Genomic DNA, 16,260 nt, shown 5'->3' with positions numbered 1-16,260 from the left:
TGGTGGGCACTTTGGTCGGCTGTTGCTCTTCTACAGTACTTCTGATATTGATGTAGTGGCTCTTGCAGTTGAGGAAGGTCAAGATTTACTATCCTATTATGAGTCACCAACTCAAGGGGTGCCTGACCTGCTCTGGAGAACTTGGGTGAACATCTCAACCCTGGGGAAACCCCAGGATACCTGTGCAACTTTGTGCCTCAGAGAGCATGCTTGCTCAGCATTTTCATTTTCCAGTGCTTCTGAGGGTCCCCAGTGTTTTTGGATGACATCATGGGTCAGCCTAACTGTCAACAATTCAGACTTCTGGACCTACAAGAAAAACATGAGCAGGGTAGCATCTCTTTTCAGTGGTCAGGCGGTGGCTGGTACTGACTACGAGCCTATGACAAGGCAGTGGGCCGTCATGCTGGAGGGTGATGAATTTGCAAACCTCACAGTTTCTATTCTTCCTGATGATTTTCCAGAGATGGATGAGAGCTTCCTAATTTCTCTTCTTGAAGTTCACCTCATCAATACCACAGCCAGTTTTAAAAACCAGCCAACCATTGGACAGCCAAACACTTCTGCAGTTGTCATAGCCCTAAATGGCGATGCCTTCGGAGTGTTTGTTATCTACAGCATCAGCCCTAACACCTCAGAAGATGGCTTCTTTGTTGAAGTGCAGGAACAGCCACAAACCTCTGTGGAGTTTGTGATCCACAGAACCGGGGGCAGCTTAGGCCAGGTGACAGTTGAATGGCGTGTGGTTGGGGGAACAGCTACTGAAGGTTTAGATTTCATAGGTGCTGGAGACTTCCTAACTTTTGCTGAAGGTGAGTCATGGATCTAAATGGGTCTTACCTGGTAGAGATATTATAGCCAATGTTTATGTTAATGTCCATAAGAATTCCTACTGTGTATATTCTGTATTTCCCTCTGGTCCGGGGACTTGAACTCAGGTCACTGAACTTCTTTTGCTCAAGGCTAGTGTTCTACCACTTGAGCCACAGCTCCACTTTCAGCTTTTTTTTTGGTAGTTAATTGGAGAAAAAGTCTGACAGACTTTTCTGCCCAGTCTGGCTTTGAAATGCAATCCTCAGATCTTAGCCTCCTGAGTAGCTAGGATTACAAGTGTGAGCCACCAGGACTGTTATTTCATTTTTAATACATACACCTTTTTTGGCAACTTAAGTTTCAGTCATGATATATACACAGTATACTTTTGAAAACATGTTTGAGAATTACTTTAAAAAATGAGATGTACAAGACGCTATGTCGACAAACTTTACAAGGAGGTGGGAAGGAAGGTATGGTAGGGGAAAAACAAAGGAGGTAACAATGCTTGGTAAGAAATGTACTCATTACCTTGCTCATGGAACTATGATCCCTCTGTACAGTATTTTCACAATAAAAAACTTATTGAAAAAAAAGAAAATGAAAAAAATTAACTCAATTTTAAAAATATTTCTATAATGATTATTTACTGGTAAATGATTTGGAGAAGAGTGAGAGTGGTCAATGTTCTGCTTGATGGAAAGATATAGTCAGTAATTGGTGCCATTCCTTTCTGCTTCAAATGAAATAATGAAAATGTGTTAAAGAGAGAGATAATGGTTATGTTTTCAGTGGTCTTGATAACTGCAAAGAAAATTATCTTATAAAATAATAGCATTATAAAATTACTACTACCTCGCATCCCAGTGGTGCCTGCCTAACTCCTATAAATCTAGCTATTCAGGAGGTTGAGATCTGAGGATCTCAGGTCAAAGCCAGTGCAGGCAGAGAAGTAAATGAGACTCTTATCTCTAATTAACCACCAGAAAACCAGAGTGGCTCTGTGGTTCAAAGTGGTAAAGTGCTAGCCTTGAGCAAAAAGAGCTCAAGAACCATGCCTAGGAGATAAGAGTTTCATTAACTTTCTTGCCTGGACTGCCTTTGAACTATGATCCTCAGGTCTCCATCTCCAGAGTAGCTTGGATTACAGACTGAGACAGTGGTACCCAGCTATTTTTTTTGTAAGTTTTTTAAAAATACTATTGAGTGGATGAATTATTGTCACCTTACAAATGGGTTCCTACAGACAACTGCAAAGTTGATTGCTTGGTCCTTTTTGCTGCTCTTTGAATTCCTTTTCTTCCTCCTTTCTTTATGCTCTCACATCCTGGAACCTGGCACTTAGTGCTGTCTTATCTGGTTATGCACACATTCATCATTTATTTATTTTTATTTTTTTGTCTGTCGTGGGGCTTGAACTCTGGGCCTGAACGCTGTCCCTCAGCTGTTCAGCTCAAGGCTAGCAGTCTACCACTTGAGTCACTGTGCCACTTTTGGTTTTCTGAGTGGCTTATTGGAGATAAGAGTCTCAGGGATTTTCTTTCCCATATGTTGTCTTTGAACCGGGATCCTCAGATCTCAGACACCTGTGTAGCTAGGATTACAGGTATGAGCCATCCCTGCCCGGCTTTTGTCATTTCTAGTTCCCCATTTCACCACCATTCCCCGAATACTCTTACCCTTTCAGGCAGGTGTTGGATTGAAAAATGTGATTAAAATATGCATCACAAAGCCAAAATGAAATTGAGCTACCATTCTCTTTAAGGGAATTATTTCTAAACAATCTGCTTTCTACATTTTGCTCAGGTAGATCAATGTTCTTGACTAAAGACCAAAAATGTTAAACCATGTTTTTTTTTTAAAAAAATTTTTATTGTAAAACTACTGTAACAGAGGGGTTACAGTTACATGAGTAAGGCAATGAGTACATTTCCTATCAAGTATTGTTACCTCCTCCTTTGTTTTTCCCCTACCATTCCTCCCTCCCCCGCAAGTTGTAAAGTTTGTTTTCAACATAGTGTCTTGTACATCTCATTGTTACAACGGGTCAACCTGTATCCTTATTTCAGCATTTTGTTATTTCCTTTCCCCTCCCCAAATTAGAAAAATGTATATACAAGATGCAGGGCACCGGAATCAAATACAATGAAAAGAGAGAGGGGTTATACCATAGAAGAACATACAAGAGAAACAAAAAAAATCACATAGTACATTTTAAATATGTTAAAAACAATAGCAAGAAAGAAAAAAAAACACTTGTGTCCCTATCTTGGGTTCATTTCACTGAACATTATCTTATCTGGTCATATGTACATAGCTTTTGACCTTTTCTGCTTGTCTCAGACATATACTAGTTATTGCAAATAAGGGAAACCATGGGACCTATGTTTCTTTGGGCCTGGCTTACTTCACTTACCATGGTTTTTTTCTACATAATTATATTCTTGAACTTTTCCACAGTCTTGAACTTTTTCACAGTTCAAAATGTCTTTGTCTACAATCTTGCCCACATTGATGAAATTTTGCAGTGTATATCTATATCTATCGTGAATGTACACTATTTGCTTAAAGTGGTACTAAACTGTTATAATGGCTCAAATATTTTTACTTATAAAAACAAAATATTTTGTCCTTTTTCCTTTGTAGTCTCTTGATGATTTTGTTGCTTTAGCTTTTAATTCCATTATTATTATTATTATTTAATAGGTGAAACAAAAAGGACGGTAACTTTAACCATTTTAGATGATTCTGAGCCTGAAGATGAGGAAAGCATCATCGTTCGTTTGGTGCACACTGAAGGTGGAAGCAGGATTTTGCCCAGCTCTGACACAATTACAGTGAACATTCTGGCCAATGACAATGTGGCAGGCATTGTTAGCTTTCAGACAGCTTCCAGGTCTGTCATAGGGCATGAAGGTGGGTTCCTTTTATTGCTGAACACATTCCTTCCTTTTTCTGTCCATGTCATTGTTTTTCGAGCTGTTTAATTCTTCTGATTTGTTTCTTGTAATTATGTTGTTTAGCTGTGTGTTTTCATCCAGATAGAACTTGATTGGGAGAGGGCTGGCTATCGCACAAACTGCTTGATTAATCCTGTGCTCTAACTTGCCATCTCACTGCTGTGATTTTATTTTTAGTCAAACTAGAGTTCCTCAGCTTTCTTATCCATTAAATGACAGTATTTTTTCTTTCACAGGTTTCTTTGTGAGGAGTAAGCATGCAGCTAAATGTAAAATACTTAGCATAGTTCTTGACAAGTGTAGCATATGTTACTAGTGGTAGCAATAAAAAAGTAACAGATTACAATTGTATCTTTTTTTTCTTTTTATGAAAGGAGTACAAAGTTGGAAAATCTCATACATTGTCCATTTTTCTTTAAATCTAATACTGTCCTTGAAATCTTGAGTAATATCTTCATGCCATGCATAAGAATGACTTGCTCAAACATTGTAAAAAGCTGTGGAGATAAAAAACTATTTATAGATGGTTTCACCACACAGTTTGTATTTTTTTAAAAAATAGTTTTACCATAAAGATTTAAGAAATGTAAATAATTTGGCTCACATAATTGGATCTCTACTTACAGATGAGAAAACAAAGCTGAGATACGGAGGCACTAAGGCTCTAACAGCTAGAGTTAGTTGCTGAGTTGTGGAAGCTATCCCTTCACTGAACATTTTCTATCCCCTTTCTGTGGGCTCCTCAGCTTGCAATTTTATTGGATTTGCCTATGTCACTGTGTTTGTTATAGCTCATTTTCTTTATGGCTTAAACATTTTGTTTTTAATAATGATTTAGAATTAGATGTTGTAGAATGGTTTAGAATTAGATGTTGTAGAATCAGATGTTAGGGTAGAGAAGGCACCAAGAGAGTCACTATTCTGTATCTCAAGGAGAATTGAGGCTGACAAGTACAGGATGATAACTGAAGAATTTAGCAGCCTGTGGGGAGTACTCCTCAAAGTGTGGTCCTCAGGCCAATTCCAATCTTACTGAGAGTCTATAACAAGAATTGTTTAGAAACGTTTATGACAATTCAACTATATTATCCAAACGCAGCTTCTATTCTGTATGGGTGGATGTTTTTTTTTTTTTGCGATTTAACTTAAGTAGTAATGCCACTTTTGGGGCTTTATGACAATGTTGGTGTAGGGTGGCTTAAGACAAATAAAACAAAACATACAGGCCCTTGTCTATCATGGCAACTGTTTGAGAAGTACTGCTTCTTGGCCATGAGAGAAGAAAGGAGAAACATTGTAGAATATAGATTCAAGGGGAGTATTTTGGAGTATTTTTTATGTTGAAGAAGCTTAAGGACAGAAAATAATGTATAAGAAGAGAATTTATCAACATGTTGGTGGAATGAAGAGCATATCTGATCAGAGGCCACAAAGCATTAAAGAAAGTGCTTAGTGTTATATAGGCTCTTGCTCTTTACAATATGATGGAATTTTGTTTTTAAAGAATACAGAAGAATGTGGATACCCAACATGAGTTTAAATGTATTTTCACTGTAAGGCAACTAATGCTGTACAAGTGCCTCCTGGTAGTGTTTGGGTGGTGATGATAAGTAGTAAATTAAAAGCCATGGAAGAAGTCAGTGCTAGCCTACTGGGTACCACAGCATCTCCGAGAACCTGCTTAGGTCAATATATATATATGTTTTCTTTGGAGTGGATGAACTTCACCTGAAAACTGTATTATGCTCTTCTCAGTTTCCAACAGCTATCTGCTGGAGGTACAAATAAGACAAAGGACTAGCAATGAAAACAACTGTTCCAACTGTTTAAAAATCTGCTTTTAAAATCTGCACGTTCTTCTGTGAGCGTACGTGTGTCCCTGGAGAGAAAACACATGATTGCCCATCAGCTAGTTTATGTTTTCTGAATAAAAATGAGGGTAGTCTCAACTTTTCTTTCCTTTGATTTTTTTAAGATAGATTATCTGAAGGCCTAAGTTTACTCTTTTCTAAAACATGTTATATCTCAATAATTCAGTTTTGATGTGTACTTTATCTTATTATGAAAATTACATAGGGAAACATGTGGGCTTTCAACAATGTTAACACTGCTTTTGGCCTTATTTTTGGAGACGGATAAGTGTAATTAAATTTAAAATGTGGACTATGCTGGACTTGCACCTTTAGAGCATCCATTGTTGATTCACAGAAAAATTGCCTTAGTGTTTAGCAATGTGTTGAATTTGGAAAATTCAATCTATCTGTTTTGTCTTAAAACAAAGAGAGATGCTCATGGTAAATACTACATTTTTTGATGCATTAGACAAAGTTCAGAAATGTGAGATGATGGGTTTTGCTGCAGCTGTAAACTGTGAACACATTTGTATAAATCTGTTAAACATTTCATTCTGCCACTCAGCTCTGCAGCAGCATGATCACCACATCATATTTGATAGATTTAATTTTACTTCACTTTTCAGGGACAGTATGAATCTGTTTTAGTGAAATATTTGAGCAGTAACTATAAATCTTTAAGAAATGCATAAGCTGGACTACAGTATTGGAAACAATTAATTCTTCCAAACTGCTCATATTGACAGTCTGTGCATCAAGTCATTTTTATATTTTTATAATTTTAGACAATTTTATTTTTGTAAAATCCAAATCAACTTGGCTGATACATGTCTACTATGAACAATATGGGGTTACTTCTTTTTTTATTGTGAAAATACTGTACAGAGGGGTTACAATTACATGGGCAAGATAATGAGTACATTTCTTATCAAGCATTGTAGCGTCCTCCTTTGTTTCCCTTTCCTATCCCTTCTCATACTCCTCCTTCTCCCCTACCCAATCTTCCCCTCCCCCGCACCAAAGTTGTTACTTCTATATATGTTAATTGACTAAACTTTTTTAAAATTCACAATATAGTTAATACTTATCTTTATGAAAACCATCTTGGTTTGGGGAAAGAGTCAAACACTCAAAGTTATTAAAATGCATTTTCATTGATGTTTTTATCTGCTTTTGGCTAGATTTGGCTACTGTTGGACAGATCTTCTGCCCTAGTTATAGCGTACATCATCCTCTTTGCTGGACTGTGTGGATTTTGCCTAGAGATGATTGCTCAGCCATGTAGTCAGACTGAGAGCTGACAGCACTTCTTTGGCTTTTATCCTTAGCGATACTGGAAGGCAGTTTAGTACTTAGGAAAATACTTGTCATTTGATATCGAAAGTAATCTTTTTCTCCACAATTAATTTTCATTGTCACGCCAAAATATTGTGTTATTTCAAAAGCGTTGTTTAATCTTGAAGCCATAAATTTATCATTATTGTGATTCTGGGTTTTCATTTAATATGAATGATTTTTGACCTACATTTGTTTTCTTAACACATGTTTTCTTTGCTTTTGTTTGTAACTAGTGCTAACGGAGTCTGTAAATCATTCCATCATATATTGATTTGAGACATTTCCATTAGAACCAGATATTTATGGGTTGGGAGATAGCTCAGTGGCAGAATGCTTTCTTAGCATTTGAGGCCTTATTTGATCCTTAACACTGCCAAAATAAAAAGAGAAATAAGTGTTTAAGTTTATTAAATTTTTTAAAAAATGTAATTTGAAAAAAATATTAGAGCAAGGTTTTACAACATATTTTATTATCTTTGCTTCTATTCCTTTTCTGAAAAGTTTTAAAGATTTTACTTGTGTACCAAATAGCTATTTGGAATTTTTTAAAATGAATATCCATACATTTCAATTTTTATCTCTGGATTGTTCTTTATAAAGCCTTTTAAATGTTATATTTATCTTTTACTCTAATAATTTTGGTTTTATATTGTTCATCAACTGTACCTTAATTTGTGTCTGTGAATTGAATGTATTGTCAACAACCCCCAAAGTCATCCCCATAATTCTTTGCAAGCTCAGTTATCTATTTGAAAGAGATTACTCTCATCACTTAATAGTTTATTGAAATTTTATAGTATTTAGTATTTTATGAAGTATTGAATGGGGATAAAAAGCAGAAATGTAAAACATCCAAAATTCTTAGTTATCTTGGGAGGAAAACTGTAACTTTGGTGATGTTATGGACACTGGTGGGCAGATTTGACACCTTTCCTTTGTATTTCTTTTTATAAAACAAAATCATTGATGGTATATGTAAGTTATAATCTAAAGAAATGTGATTTTCAGGTATTTGCAAGCATTTCTATGCATGCATTATGTAAAATCACATTGCATTACAGTGTAAGGAGTTTATGTCTTTTGGGCAATAAAGGAAGATTTTTTTTTTCTGTGCGAACACTCCATTTGACCACAAGGAATTTTCTTTAACCTACAGAACATTCATGTTCTGGTGCATGATTTGACGTGGATACAAGTTTGTGTTTCTCGTTTTAGCATGTGCATTTGTAACTGTTACATGTTGAATTTCCTAAAATTCTACTAACTTGATAGTGTTTAGGTATGGAATTATTGTGACAATAAACAATAAGCATGTATAAAGCTTCTAGGAAATTCAAAACAGAATAGTTCTATTATGATCTTGGGCAAGGTGCCATAATGGTTGCATGCTGGGGGTGTGGGCTTTGTTGAGTTCACATGTTAAGTTCGTTTTTTCCATTAAGTACTTACCAAACTGTACATTGTACTTGCAGGAGAAATGTTGCAATTCCATGTGATAAGAACACCTCCTGGTCGAGGAAATGTTACTGTTGACTGGAAAATTATTGGACAAAATCTAGAACTCAATTTTGCTAACTTTACTGGACAACTCTTCTTTCCTGAGGTAAAACTATAAGGAAAAGTTTTACTATCACTTTTTAGAAGATACAGTGTATTTTGAGGAAATGGGATAGAAAATTATACCACTATTGTGTTTATTGTCATTATCGCTTTTTCATCCCCAGTTGGTATGAATTCTTTGATGGTGTACTTGTTTTTTCTCCATTTTTACTGTTTTTACATTTGAGCCAAGCCCTAGAGCCAATGCCTTTCATGCTACAATGGAATTTCAATAACATATCTGGGCAACACTGTCATGTTCTCTCTTTTTTTTGTACGGTTTTTATTGTAAAAATACTGTACAGAGGGGTTACAGTTACATGAACAAGTAATGAGTACATTTCCTATGGAGCATTGTTGATTCCTCCTTTGTTTTTCCCCTACCATCCCTTGCCTCCCACCTCCACAACTACATTCCGTAACACCCCCCCTGCCCACCTAAGTTGTAAACTTCATTTTCAACATAGTGTTGTGTACATATCATTGTTATGATGGGTTAACCTGTATCCCTCTTTAAGCATTTTGTTTTTTTCTTTTTGCTTGCTCCATTTCCAATTCACCATTTCAGCAAATCTTGGTTACTTACTACTTTGTCTGAAGCTTTTAATAATGGCACCTTGCTCATAGGATAAAATGTACATTAACCAGGTCAACATTCAGAATCTTCTTATAGGATTTGCTTTTGTCTGCCTGAAACCTTGTTTCTCATGTCAAGTGTGTTATTTAATTGAAGTTTTAACTAAATAACTCTTATTAAATGATCATATGTTTGCACACACAATTTATATGCCCCCCAAAAGCAGATTGCTTTTGTTCAGCAATACTACAGGCATAGATTTTTTTTTCTGTTTTAAACAGGGAATATTGAATAAGACAATATTTGTCCATTTGTTGGATGACAACATTCCTGAAGAGAAAGAAATATATCAAATTATTCTGTTTGATGTCAGGACACAAGGTAATACAGAATTCAATTGTGAACTTCTTTTGAGTACTTTTAGAGAACCAAAACAAATAATAGTTGTCATTTTTGCACTTAGCTTTTAGACAAATTTTAAATATTTAAAATTCTAAAATGTTTAAAAAATAAGATGCTTAAGATACTGTCGTTCGAGCAGAAATGTGAGATCCAAAAACACTAGGACAGTATGTGAATGTGAAATATGGACTCTGTTTGTCAGCTTGATGTTTTCTACTAGAGAAATGAGCAAAATAGAACCTTTATCAGTTCTGGTTACAGTATACAGCATGCTTCAGTGTGTGGGGCTGTAGTCTAGTGTTTACAAAGCAATGTCAGGCACCATTAGAATTCCTAATACGATCTCTGGTTTTCTAGGGGTTCCCCCAGCAGGGATTGCTCTGCTTGATACTCAAGGATATGCTGCTGTCTTGACAGTAGAAGCCAGTGATGAACCCCATGGAGTTTTAAATTTTGCTCCTTCATCAAGATTTGTTTTACTACAGGAGGCTAATGTAACAATCCAGCTTTTCGTCAACAGAGAGTTTGGGTCTCTAGGTTCGTTACTATGCAACGAATGGGGTTTTTGGGCAGGGTGTTCAAAATACTCTACTTCAAAGGATGCTCACAAAAATTAGGAAAGGATAAGTATTATTATTTATTAATCCAGGACAGTACTCAATATGTTCTTTGTGTATGAAAAGTTTAAAGGAATTATCTAGTTTCACAAAAGTGTGTCACATGAAGACATGGACTCTCAACAGCCAATAGGCTGGCACTGTGCCCATTAACCAGGCTGGATTTGTCCATCCTGGCTCTTCCACATTTCTCTTTCTGCTTTGGGTACATATCAAGGCACAAGAAAGCAAGTGAAACACACAAGACCCACTGAAGTGCAGGCTAAGAACTAGCACATCATCATTATACTATTGACAAAATAAGTCACACAGCCATACTTCAAGTTGAGCTCTGAGGAGTCAGCTTTTCCTAAAGAGGGACATAGCTGAGCCTTCACAGATGGTAAAGACCAGAAATACAGGAAGGGGTGAGGAATATGGGCCAATGGCACAAGCTACTGCAGGTGCTAAAGGACAGAAAAAGAGCTTAAAGTGAGACATTATTTAAAATTTAAAATAATCATCAAATTTTGTGTAACCAATGTATTAGGAGCTGTCAATGTCACATATGCCACTGTTCCTGGGATGCTGAGTCTGAAGAACCAAACAGAAGGAAACCTTGCAGAGCCAGAAGTTGATTTTGTCCCTGTAGTTGGCTTTCTGGTTTTAGAAGAAGGAGAAACAACAAAAGCCATCAACATTACTATACTTGAGGTAAAACTCCTGTTATTTCCTCATTGTTGTATGAAACCCAAAGTAGTCACCAAGAAAGTAGAAAATGGTAGACTATTCTATCAATGGTTGTAAGCAAATTTATAGCCCTTAGTAAGAGACTTCTAATACATTGACATTTTAAGATTTTATTTAAAGTCATGAAGACTAATACCACATGTTTATTTTTAGTTCTTTCTATGTTAAAAAATTACTGTCTTCAATATAAAGTTTTTGTAAGCTGCAATAGCTTCTAACTATGTGAAGTCATTTTCTGGTTTGATATTCCTGCTGGTCCCTTACTTTTAATTAAGCTTATTTCTTTATATGATTATATTTTTTGTCAAATCACATAGGAGTTTTGTAGTTTTTTGTTTGTTTGTTTCCATATGCCGACATCGGTGCATTTTATGATAGAAACATCTTCTGATAGAGACTTTCCTTGGGGAAGATGGTACTTGTAAGAGGTCCCAAAAGAGTGTTTTGATAATTTAGTAGGCCAGCAAATCCATATAGGTCAACATCATTGTGGACTGCACAGTTCAATCAGAGAAGGTGGAAAGTCATAGGTGGTTGATGGCATATAAGGGACCTATGATCAAACGTAATGTAATTGCTAGTGAATGAAACTGCTTTTTGAATGTTTTTCTTATTGTGAAATCATTGTATTGTTTTGGGTTTTAATGGACTTAGTGTTTCAGTTGCTTACATGTACTTCTAAGAGGTCCATGAAAAGAGTTAATATGTAGGGGAGAAGTTCAGATGGTTTTTAATTGAGAAAGAGAAGAGTAATAAGAATTGGAAAAAATATTTTTAATTACTCTAGTTTGAGATCCCATTTGGAAAACAATTTATTCTCCCCTTGGCTCATTTTAGTTAGTTTTATAAAAATATTAAGGAATGTTTTAATTATATATATTATTATAACGGTACTGTGACCATTTGATATGATAAGAACTCAAAATCCATAATATAAAAGACAACATTATGTAGCAGAATTTGTCAAAACTTGCAAGCAAACCATCTTTGAAATGTCTATTCTGTTAATGTAACTGGATGTAAGTACATGATTCCTTAGTTATATGAGCTTTTAAAGCAGAATTAGTATGTCGACTAGTGATTAATAGTAGTAACATTCTCTCTAGACCAAGTACTCATAGGAATTCTTTAAATTATTATTACAAGCCTATACTAATGTAGCTATTGCTTTCTTCATTACAAACATGGTTAAGTTAGGTTCTTCAGATTTAATTGTTACCCAAACTCACAAAATTTGGTGATAGACATTATTGAGTCTGCAGCTGTATTGTTTCCATTTGTCATTCTTCTTATTATTCATATTAGGCTTAGTTAAAAATTATAATAGTTAGGTGGTCTCCATTGCTTTTAACTTTTTCTTACAACCAGATATATGTTTAATTTTGTATGGTAATTTTTGGAATTTAAATATTTTCTATTCTGTTTATTTTCTACTGTATGTGTATATTTAAACACACATATGTGTACTAATATAAAAATAACATAAGGAGAATTCCTTGGAGAACATGATAAAAGGAATTTAATTAGTATAATTTTTTTTTCAGGATGATGTATCCGAGCTAGAAGAATATTTCCTGGTGAATTTAACTTGTGTTGAACTTATTATGACTCCTTTAACATCATTTCCTCCCAGACTAGGTATGGTAGGTTTTTGTTTCTTTTTGCTCTCGTCAAAAGAAGTAATTTTGTTTTGTAATCAGAAGTGACTGTTGTGACATTCATTAATCTCAACAATGTTTGACAATATTAGGCTTTTAGATTTAGTGACTACTATTGCAATTTTGTTCCTAGAACAATCTAAAGACATTAAAATTATTGCATGATACTTCTTAAATTTTACAGCAATTTTATAACCAAAATTTTAATGCTTAAAATGCAATGTTATTTCTTTAGAAAACATTTTTCTTACGACATTTTTCTTTTAAAATTTAGCTATTTGCATTAGATCTCCAAGCTATGTTAGTTCCCAATATGTTAAGCCTATCTTTCATTTATGTGTTTGTTTGTGCTTGGGTTCTTTCTTTGACTTTGATCTTTTTCCTTTTCATGCTTTTAGAAAAGACACAGTTAATGCATTACAGACTGAAAGGTAAAACTTGAATCTGGTAGAAATTTATGTAGCTTCCCTAAAAAAAAAGATGCAGTCCTGTGTTTGAACCCAATCTCCCATTTCCACTTTGAACATTTAGTATTGGGAAATTGTGTTGGAAGCCTCTAGGTGTGGTTGGGTGGTGATGAGTAAGGAGAGAGTGGCCTGCCTGCTGCCCCATTGAATAGGAGGAGGTGTGCTGCCTTGAGGAGAAACTAATCTGGGATAGGAAGATGCAAGGACACATATAGTTCCACCTGGAACAGTATTCTCTGTTCCCTCTGAGTGACAACTCTGAAATGAATGAATATCTTTTATTTCTACATGTTATTATTAGGCAAGTTTTAACTCTTGCAAAAAAGAATAGATGATTATAATGACTAGGCCATTTGTACAAATATTATTACAAGGCAATTATTTATGCTAAATAAACCTAACAAAATACTGCCTATTGCTGTTTTACTCATATTACAGTCTTATTGGCTGTTCTCCAATTCATTTGTTGCTAATGCTTTGTACAAGCTTAATTTCTTACATCTTTCCATTGTGCTGATAAAGTTGAGACTAAAGGAAGCTTTATGTTGTCCCCCAAATTATAGCTAAGAAATGGTAAAGCACTTGGATGACATAGTCTGCTTTTAGAATCTCTGGTTGTTTAGCTTCTAGTCTAATAGAAATCCTGAGTGCTGGTATCTTCAGTTAAGAAAGAATCAGACTCCCTATGCTTTTTCCCATGGAGGCAGTTGTCTTAAGTAACCTAGACCCAAGGTAAAGGACAAACTACTAAAAATAACTGCATAAAGCTGGACCCTGGTGGCTGTAATCCTATCTACTCAGGAGGCTGAGATCTGAGGATCAAGGTTCAAAGCCAGCCTGGGCAGGAAAGTCTGTAAGTCTCTTCTCTTCAATTAACCACCAGAAAACTGGAAGTGGCATTGTGGTTCAAAGTGGCAGAGCACTAGCCTTGAACAAAAGAGCTCAGGGACAGTACCCAGTCCCTGAATTCAAGCCCCATGACTGACAACAATAATGATAATGATAATGATCATGATCATCATCATCATCATCATCATCATAGCTGCATAAAAACTAATGAGGGTTAGGTACCAGGGGCTCACATCTGTAATCCTAGCTACTCAAGAGGCCTAGATCTGAGAATCACAGTTAGAAGGTAGGAAAATCTGTGAGACTTGTATCTCCAATTAACCACCCAAATGCCATAAGTGAAGCTGTGTCTCATATGGTTGAGCCCCAGCCCTAAGCACAAAACAAAAACAAAAACAAAAAAACAGCTTGTGGATAGTGCTTAAACCCTGCGTTCAAGCCCCAGGACTGACACAAAATAAACTCCCCATACAAAAACAAAAACAACAATGTTAGCTTTAGTTTAAACTGAATAGAAGGTATTAGTAACCTACTGGATTTGATGGGCAGAATAAAAAATAAAAAAGATAGGACTTTACTTCTCTAATTAGGCTCTTGTTAACCCTTCCAACCCTTACCCCTTTTTCTCACTTGTCTGATTTGTATCCCCGTTTCTGTCTTTGTCTCTCATTTATACTTGTATATTTGTATTATACTTGTCTATTTATACTTGTATACTTGTATATTTCTCTGAACCATTTTCTGACTTTCTCCTCTTGTTTTCCATCTCCACTTTCCATTCTCCATTCCCTGAAATGGTGATCTTAAACAGACTTGCCAAATACTATTAAACTCAAGAATAAATCCACACCCTGATTTATTGTTTCACAATGTTCTTATTTGCCTAAAAAGTATCAATGACTCTTGTGAGCAAATTGTATTCTTTCAGGTGTTATATTTGTCTTTACTTTCTTAAGTATCTTTTGAATACTGTCAACAGTAACTATATAAGGAATGATTTAATCTCAAATAGATTGCCTTTAATTTCTACCTTCAACAATGCTTTAAAAAAGTTTATATTCATAATGTTATCTTTGTTTAACAGCATTTCTGTGGGTTTTTTTCAGACTCAGAGGGTTTGACTGCTCAAATTATTATTGATGCTAACGATGGCGCCCGAGGCATCATCGAATGGCAGCATAGCAGGTAAGCCCGTGACTGGGTGCGAGCCTTTTCCTGGGCTTCTGATTCTTTACTACCAAGAAAATTAACTTTATAAGAGAAAAATGGCTGCATTCTCTTTATTGTAGGTTTGAAGTCAGTGAAACCTATGGAAGTCTAACCCTGGTAGCCCAGAGGGGCAGAGGGGCCTCTGGCCAAGTCTCCTTGTTCGTGTATGCCCAGAATTTGGAAGCTCAGCTGGGGTTGGATTACATCTTTACTCCAATGGTGGGTCTCAACTTGTATCACAGAGGACAGTTCAGGTGGAGTTGTAATCATTAGTCCTTGTGAATTATAGTGACTTAGGCAAATATATTAACTATTCCATTCTGAAATAAAATATTTCCATATGAAGGAACCATTTTTACACTAATTTACTCATTTGAACTGAATTTTTCTATTATTCTAAAGATTATTTCTGTATTCAGTAACTATTTTATGGCAAGAATTATGGGAGAATAGAATATAAGGAATATTTATCATTAGATGACCTCACCAAAATGTTTATTATGCGTCTTGAATATTTTAATTCTTTTTATTTCTTTTTTCAACTTATTGAAACCCCTTAAGTTTTCAACGTACTTTTTATTTTGTCTTTACATGTCTTCTATTTTTTTAATATATATTTTTATTGTGAAGATACTGTACAGAGTGGTTACAGTTACATGAGTAAGGTAATGAGTACATTTCCTATCAAGCATTGTTACCCCCTCCTTTGTTTTTCCCCTACCATCCCTTCCCTCCCTACCTCTCCAACTCCTCCCTCCCCCCCAAGCCCCCAGGCCCAAAGTTGTAACGTTTGTTTTCAACATAGTGTCTTGTACATCTCACTGTTACAATGGGTCAACCTGTATCCCTATTTAAGCATTTTATTTTTTCCCTTCTCCTCCCCAAATTAGAAAAATGTATATACAAGATGCAGGGCACCAGAATCAAATAGTGTCCACAGGAGTTACACTGTTGGGGAGGAACCTACCAAAGAAACAAAAAAAAAAAGATAGAACATTATAAATACATTACAAACAATAGCAAGCAAGAAAATAAACAACACTTGTGTCTCTATCTTTTGCTTAACATTATCTTATTTGGTTATATGTACATAGCTTTTGACCTTTTCTGCTTGTCCTCGACTTATACTAGTTATTGCAAATAAGGGAAACCATGGGACCTATGTTTCTTTGGGCCTGGCTTACTTCAC

At 35.5% G+C, this 16,260-nt stretch overlaps 1 protein-coding gene across 1 annotated transcript in view; it reads left to right on the top strand.

Moving 5' to 3' along the window:
- Window positions 1–16,260, top strand: part of Adgrv1 (adhesion G protein-coupled receptor V1) — a 447,493-nt gene that overhangs the window by 68,959 nt on the left and 362,274 nt on the right. The window contains exons 32-40 of the mRNA XM_013015810.1: window positions 1–812; window positions 3,520–3,729; window positions 8,437–8,567; window positions 9,422–9,521; window positions 9,900–10,079; window positions 10,689–10,852; window positions 12,433–12,526; window positions 14,969–15,047; window positions 15,152–15,290. Of these exons, the coding sequence (XP_012871264.1) occupies window positions 1–812; window positions 3,520–3,729; window positions 8,437–8,567; window positions 9,422–9,521; window positions 9,900–10,079; window positions 10,689–10,852; window positions 12,433–12,526; window positions 14,969–15,047; window positions 15,152–15,290 (1,909 nt within the window). The remainder of the gene's footprint in view (window positions 813–3,519; window positions 3,730–8,436; window positions 8,568–9,421; window positions 9,522–9,899; window positions 10,080–10,688; window positions 10,853–12,432; window positions 12,527–14,968; window positions 15,048–15,151; window positions 15,291–16,260) is intronic.

This window comes from Dipodomys ordii, unplaced genomic scaffold, assembly GCF_000151885.1.
Source record: "Dipodomys ordii isolate 6190 unplaced genomic scaffold, Dord_2.0 Scaffold28, whole genome shotgun sequence".
In the NCBI taxonomy this organism is placed as follows: Eukaryota; Metazoa; Chordata; class Mammalia; order Rodentia; family Heteromyidae; genus Dipodomys; species Dipodomys ordii.
This window is presented reverse-complemented; position numbering and strand designations above follow the sequence as displayed.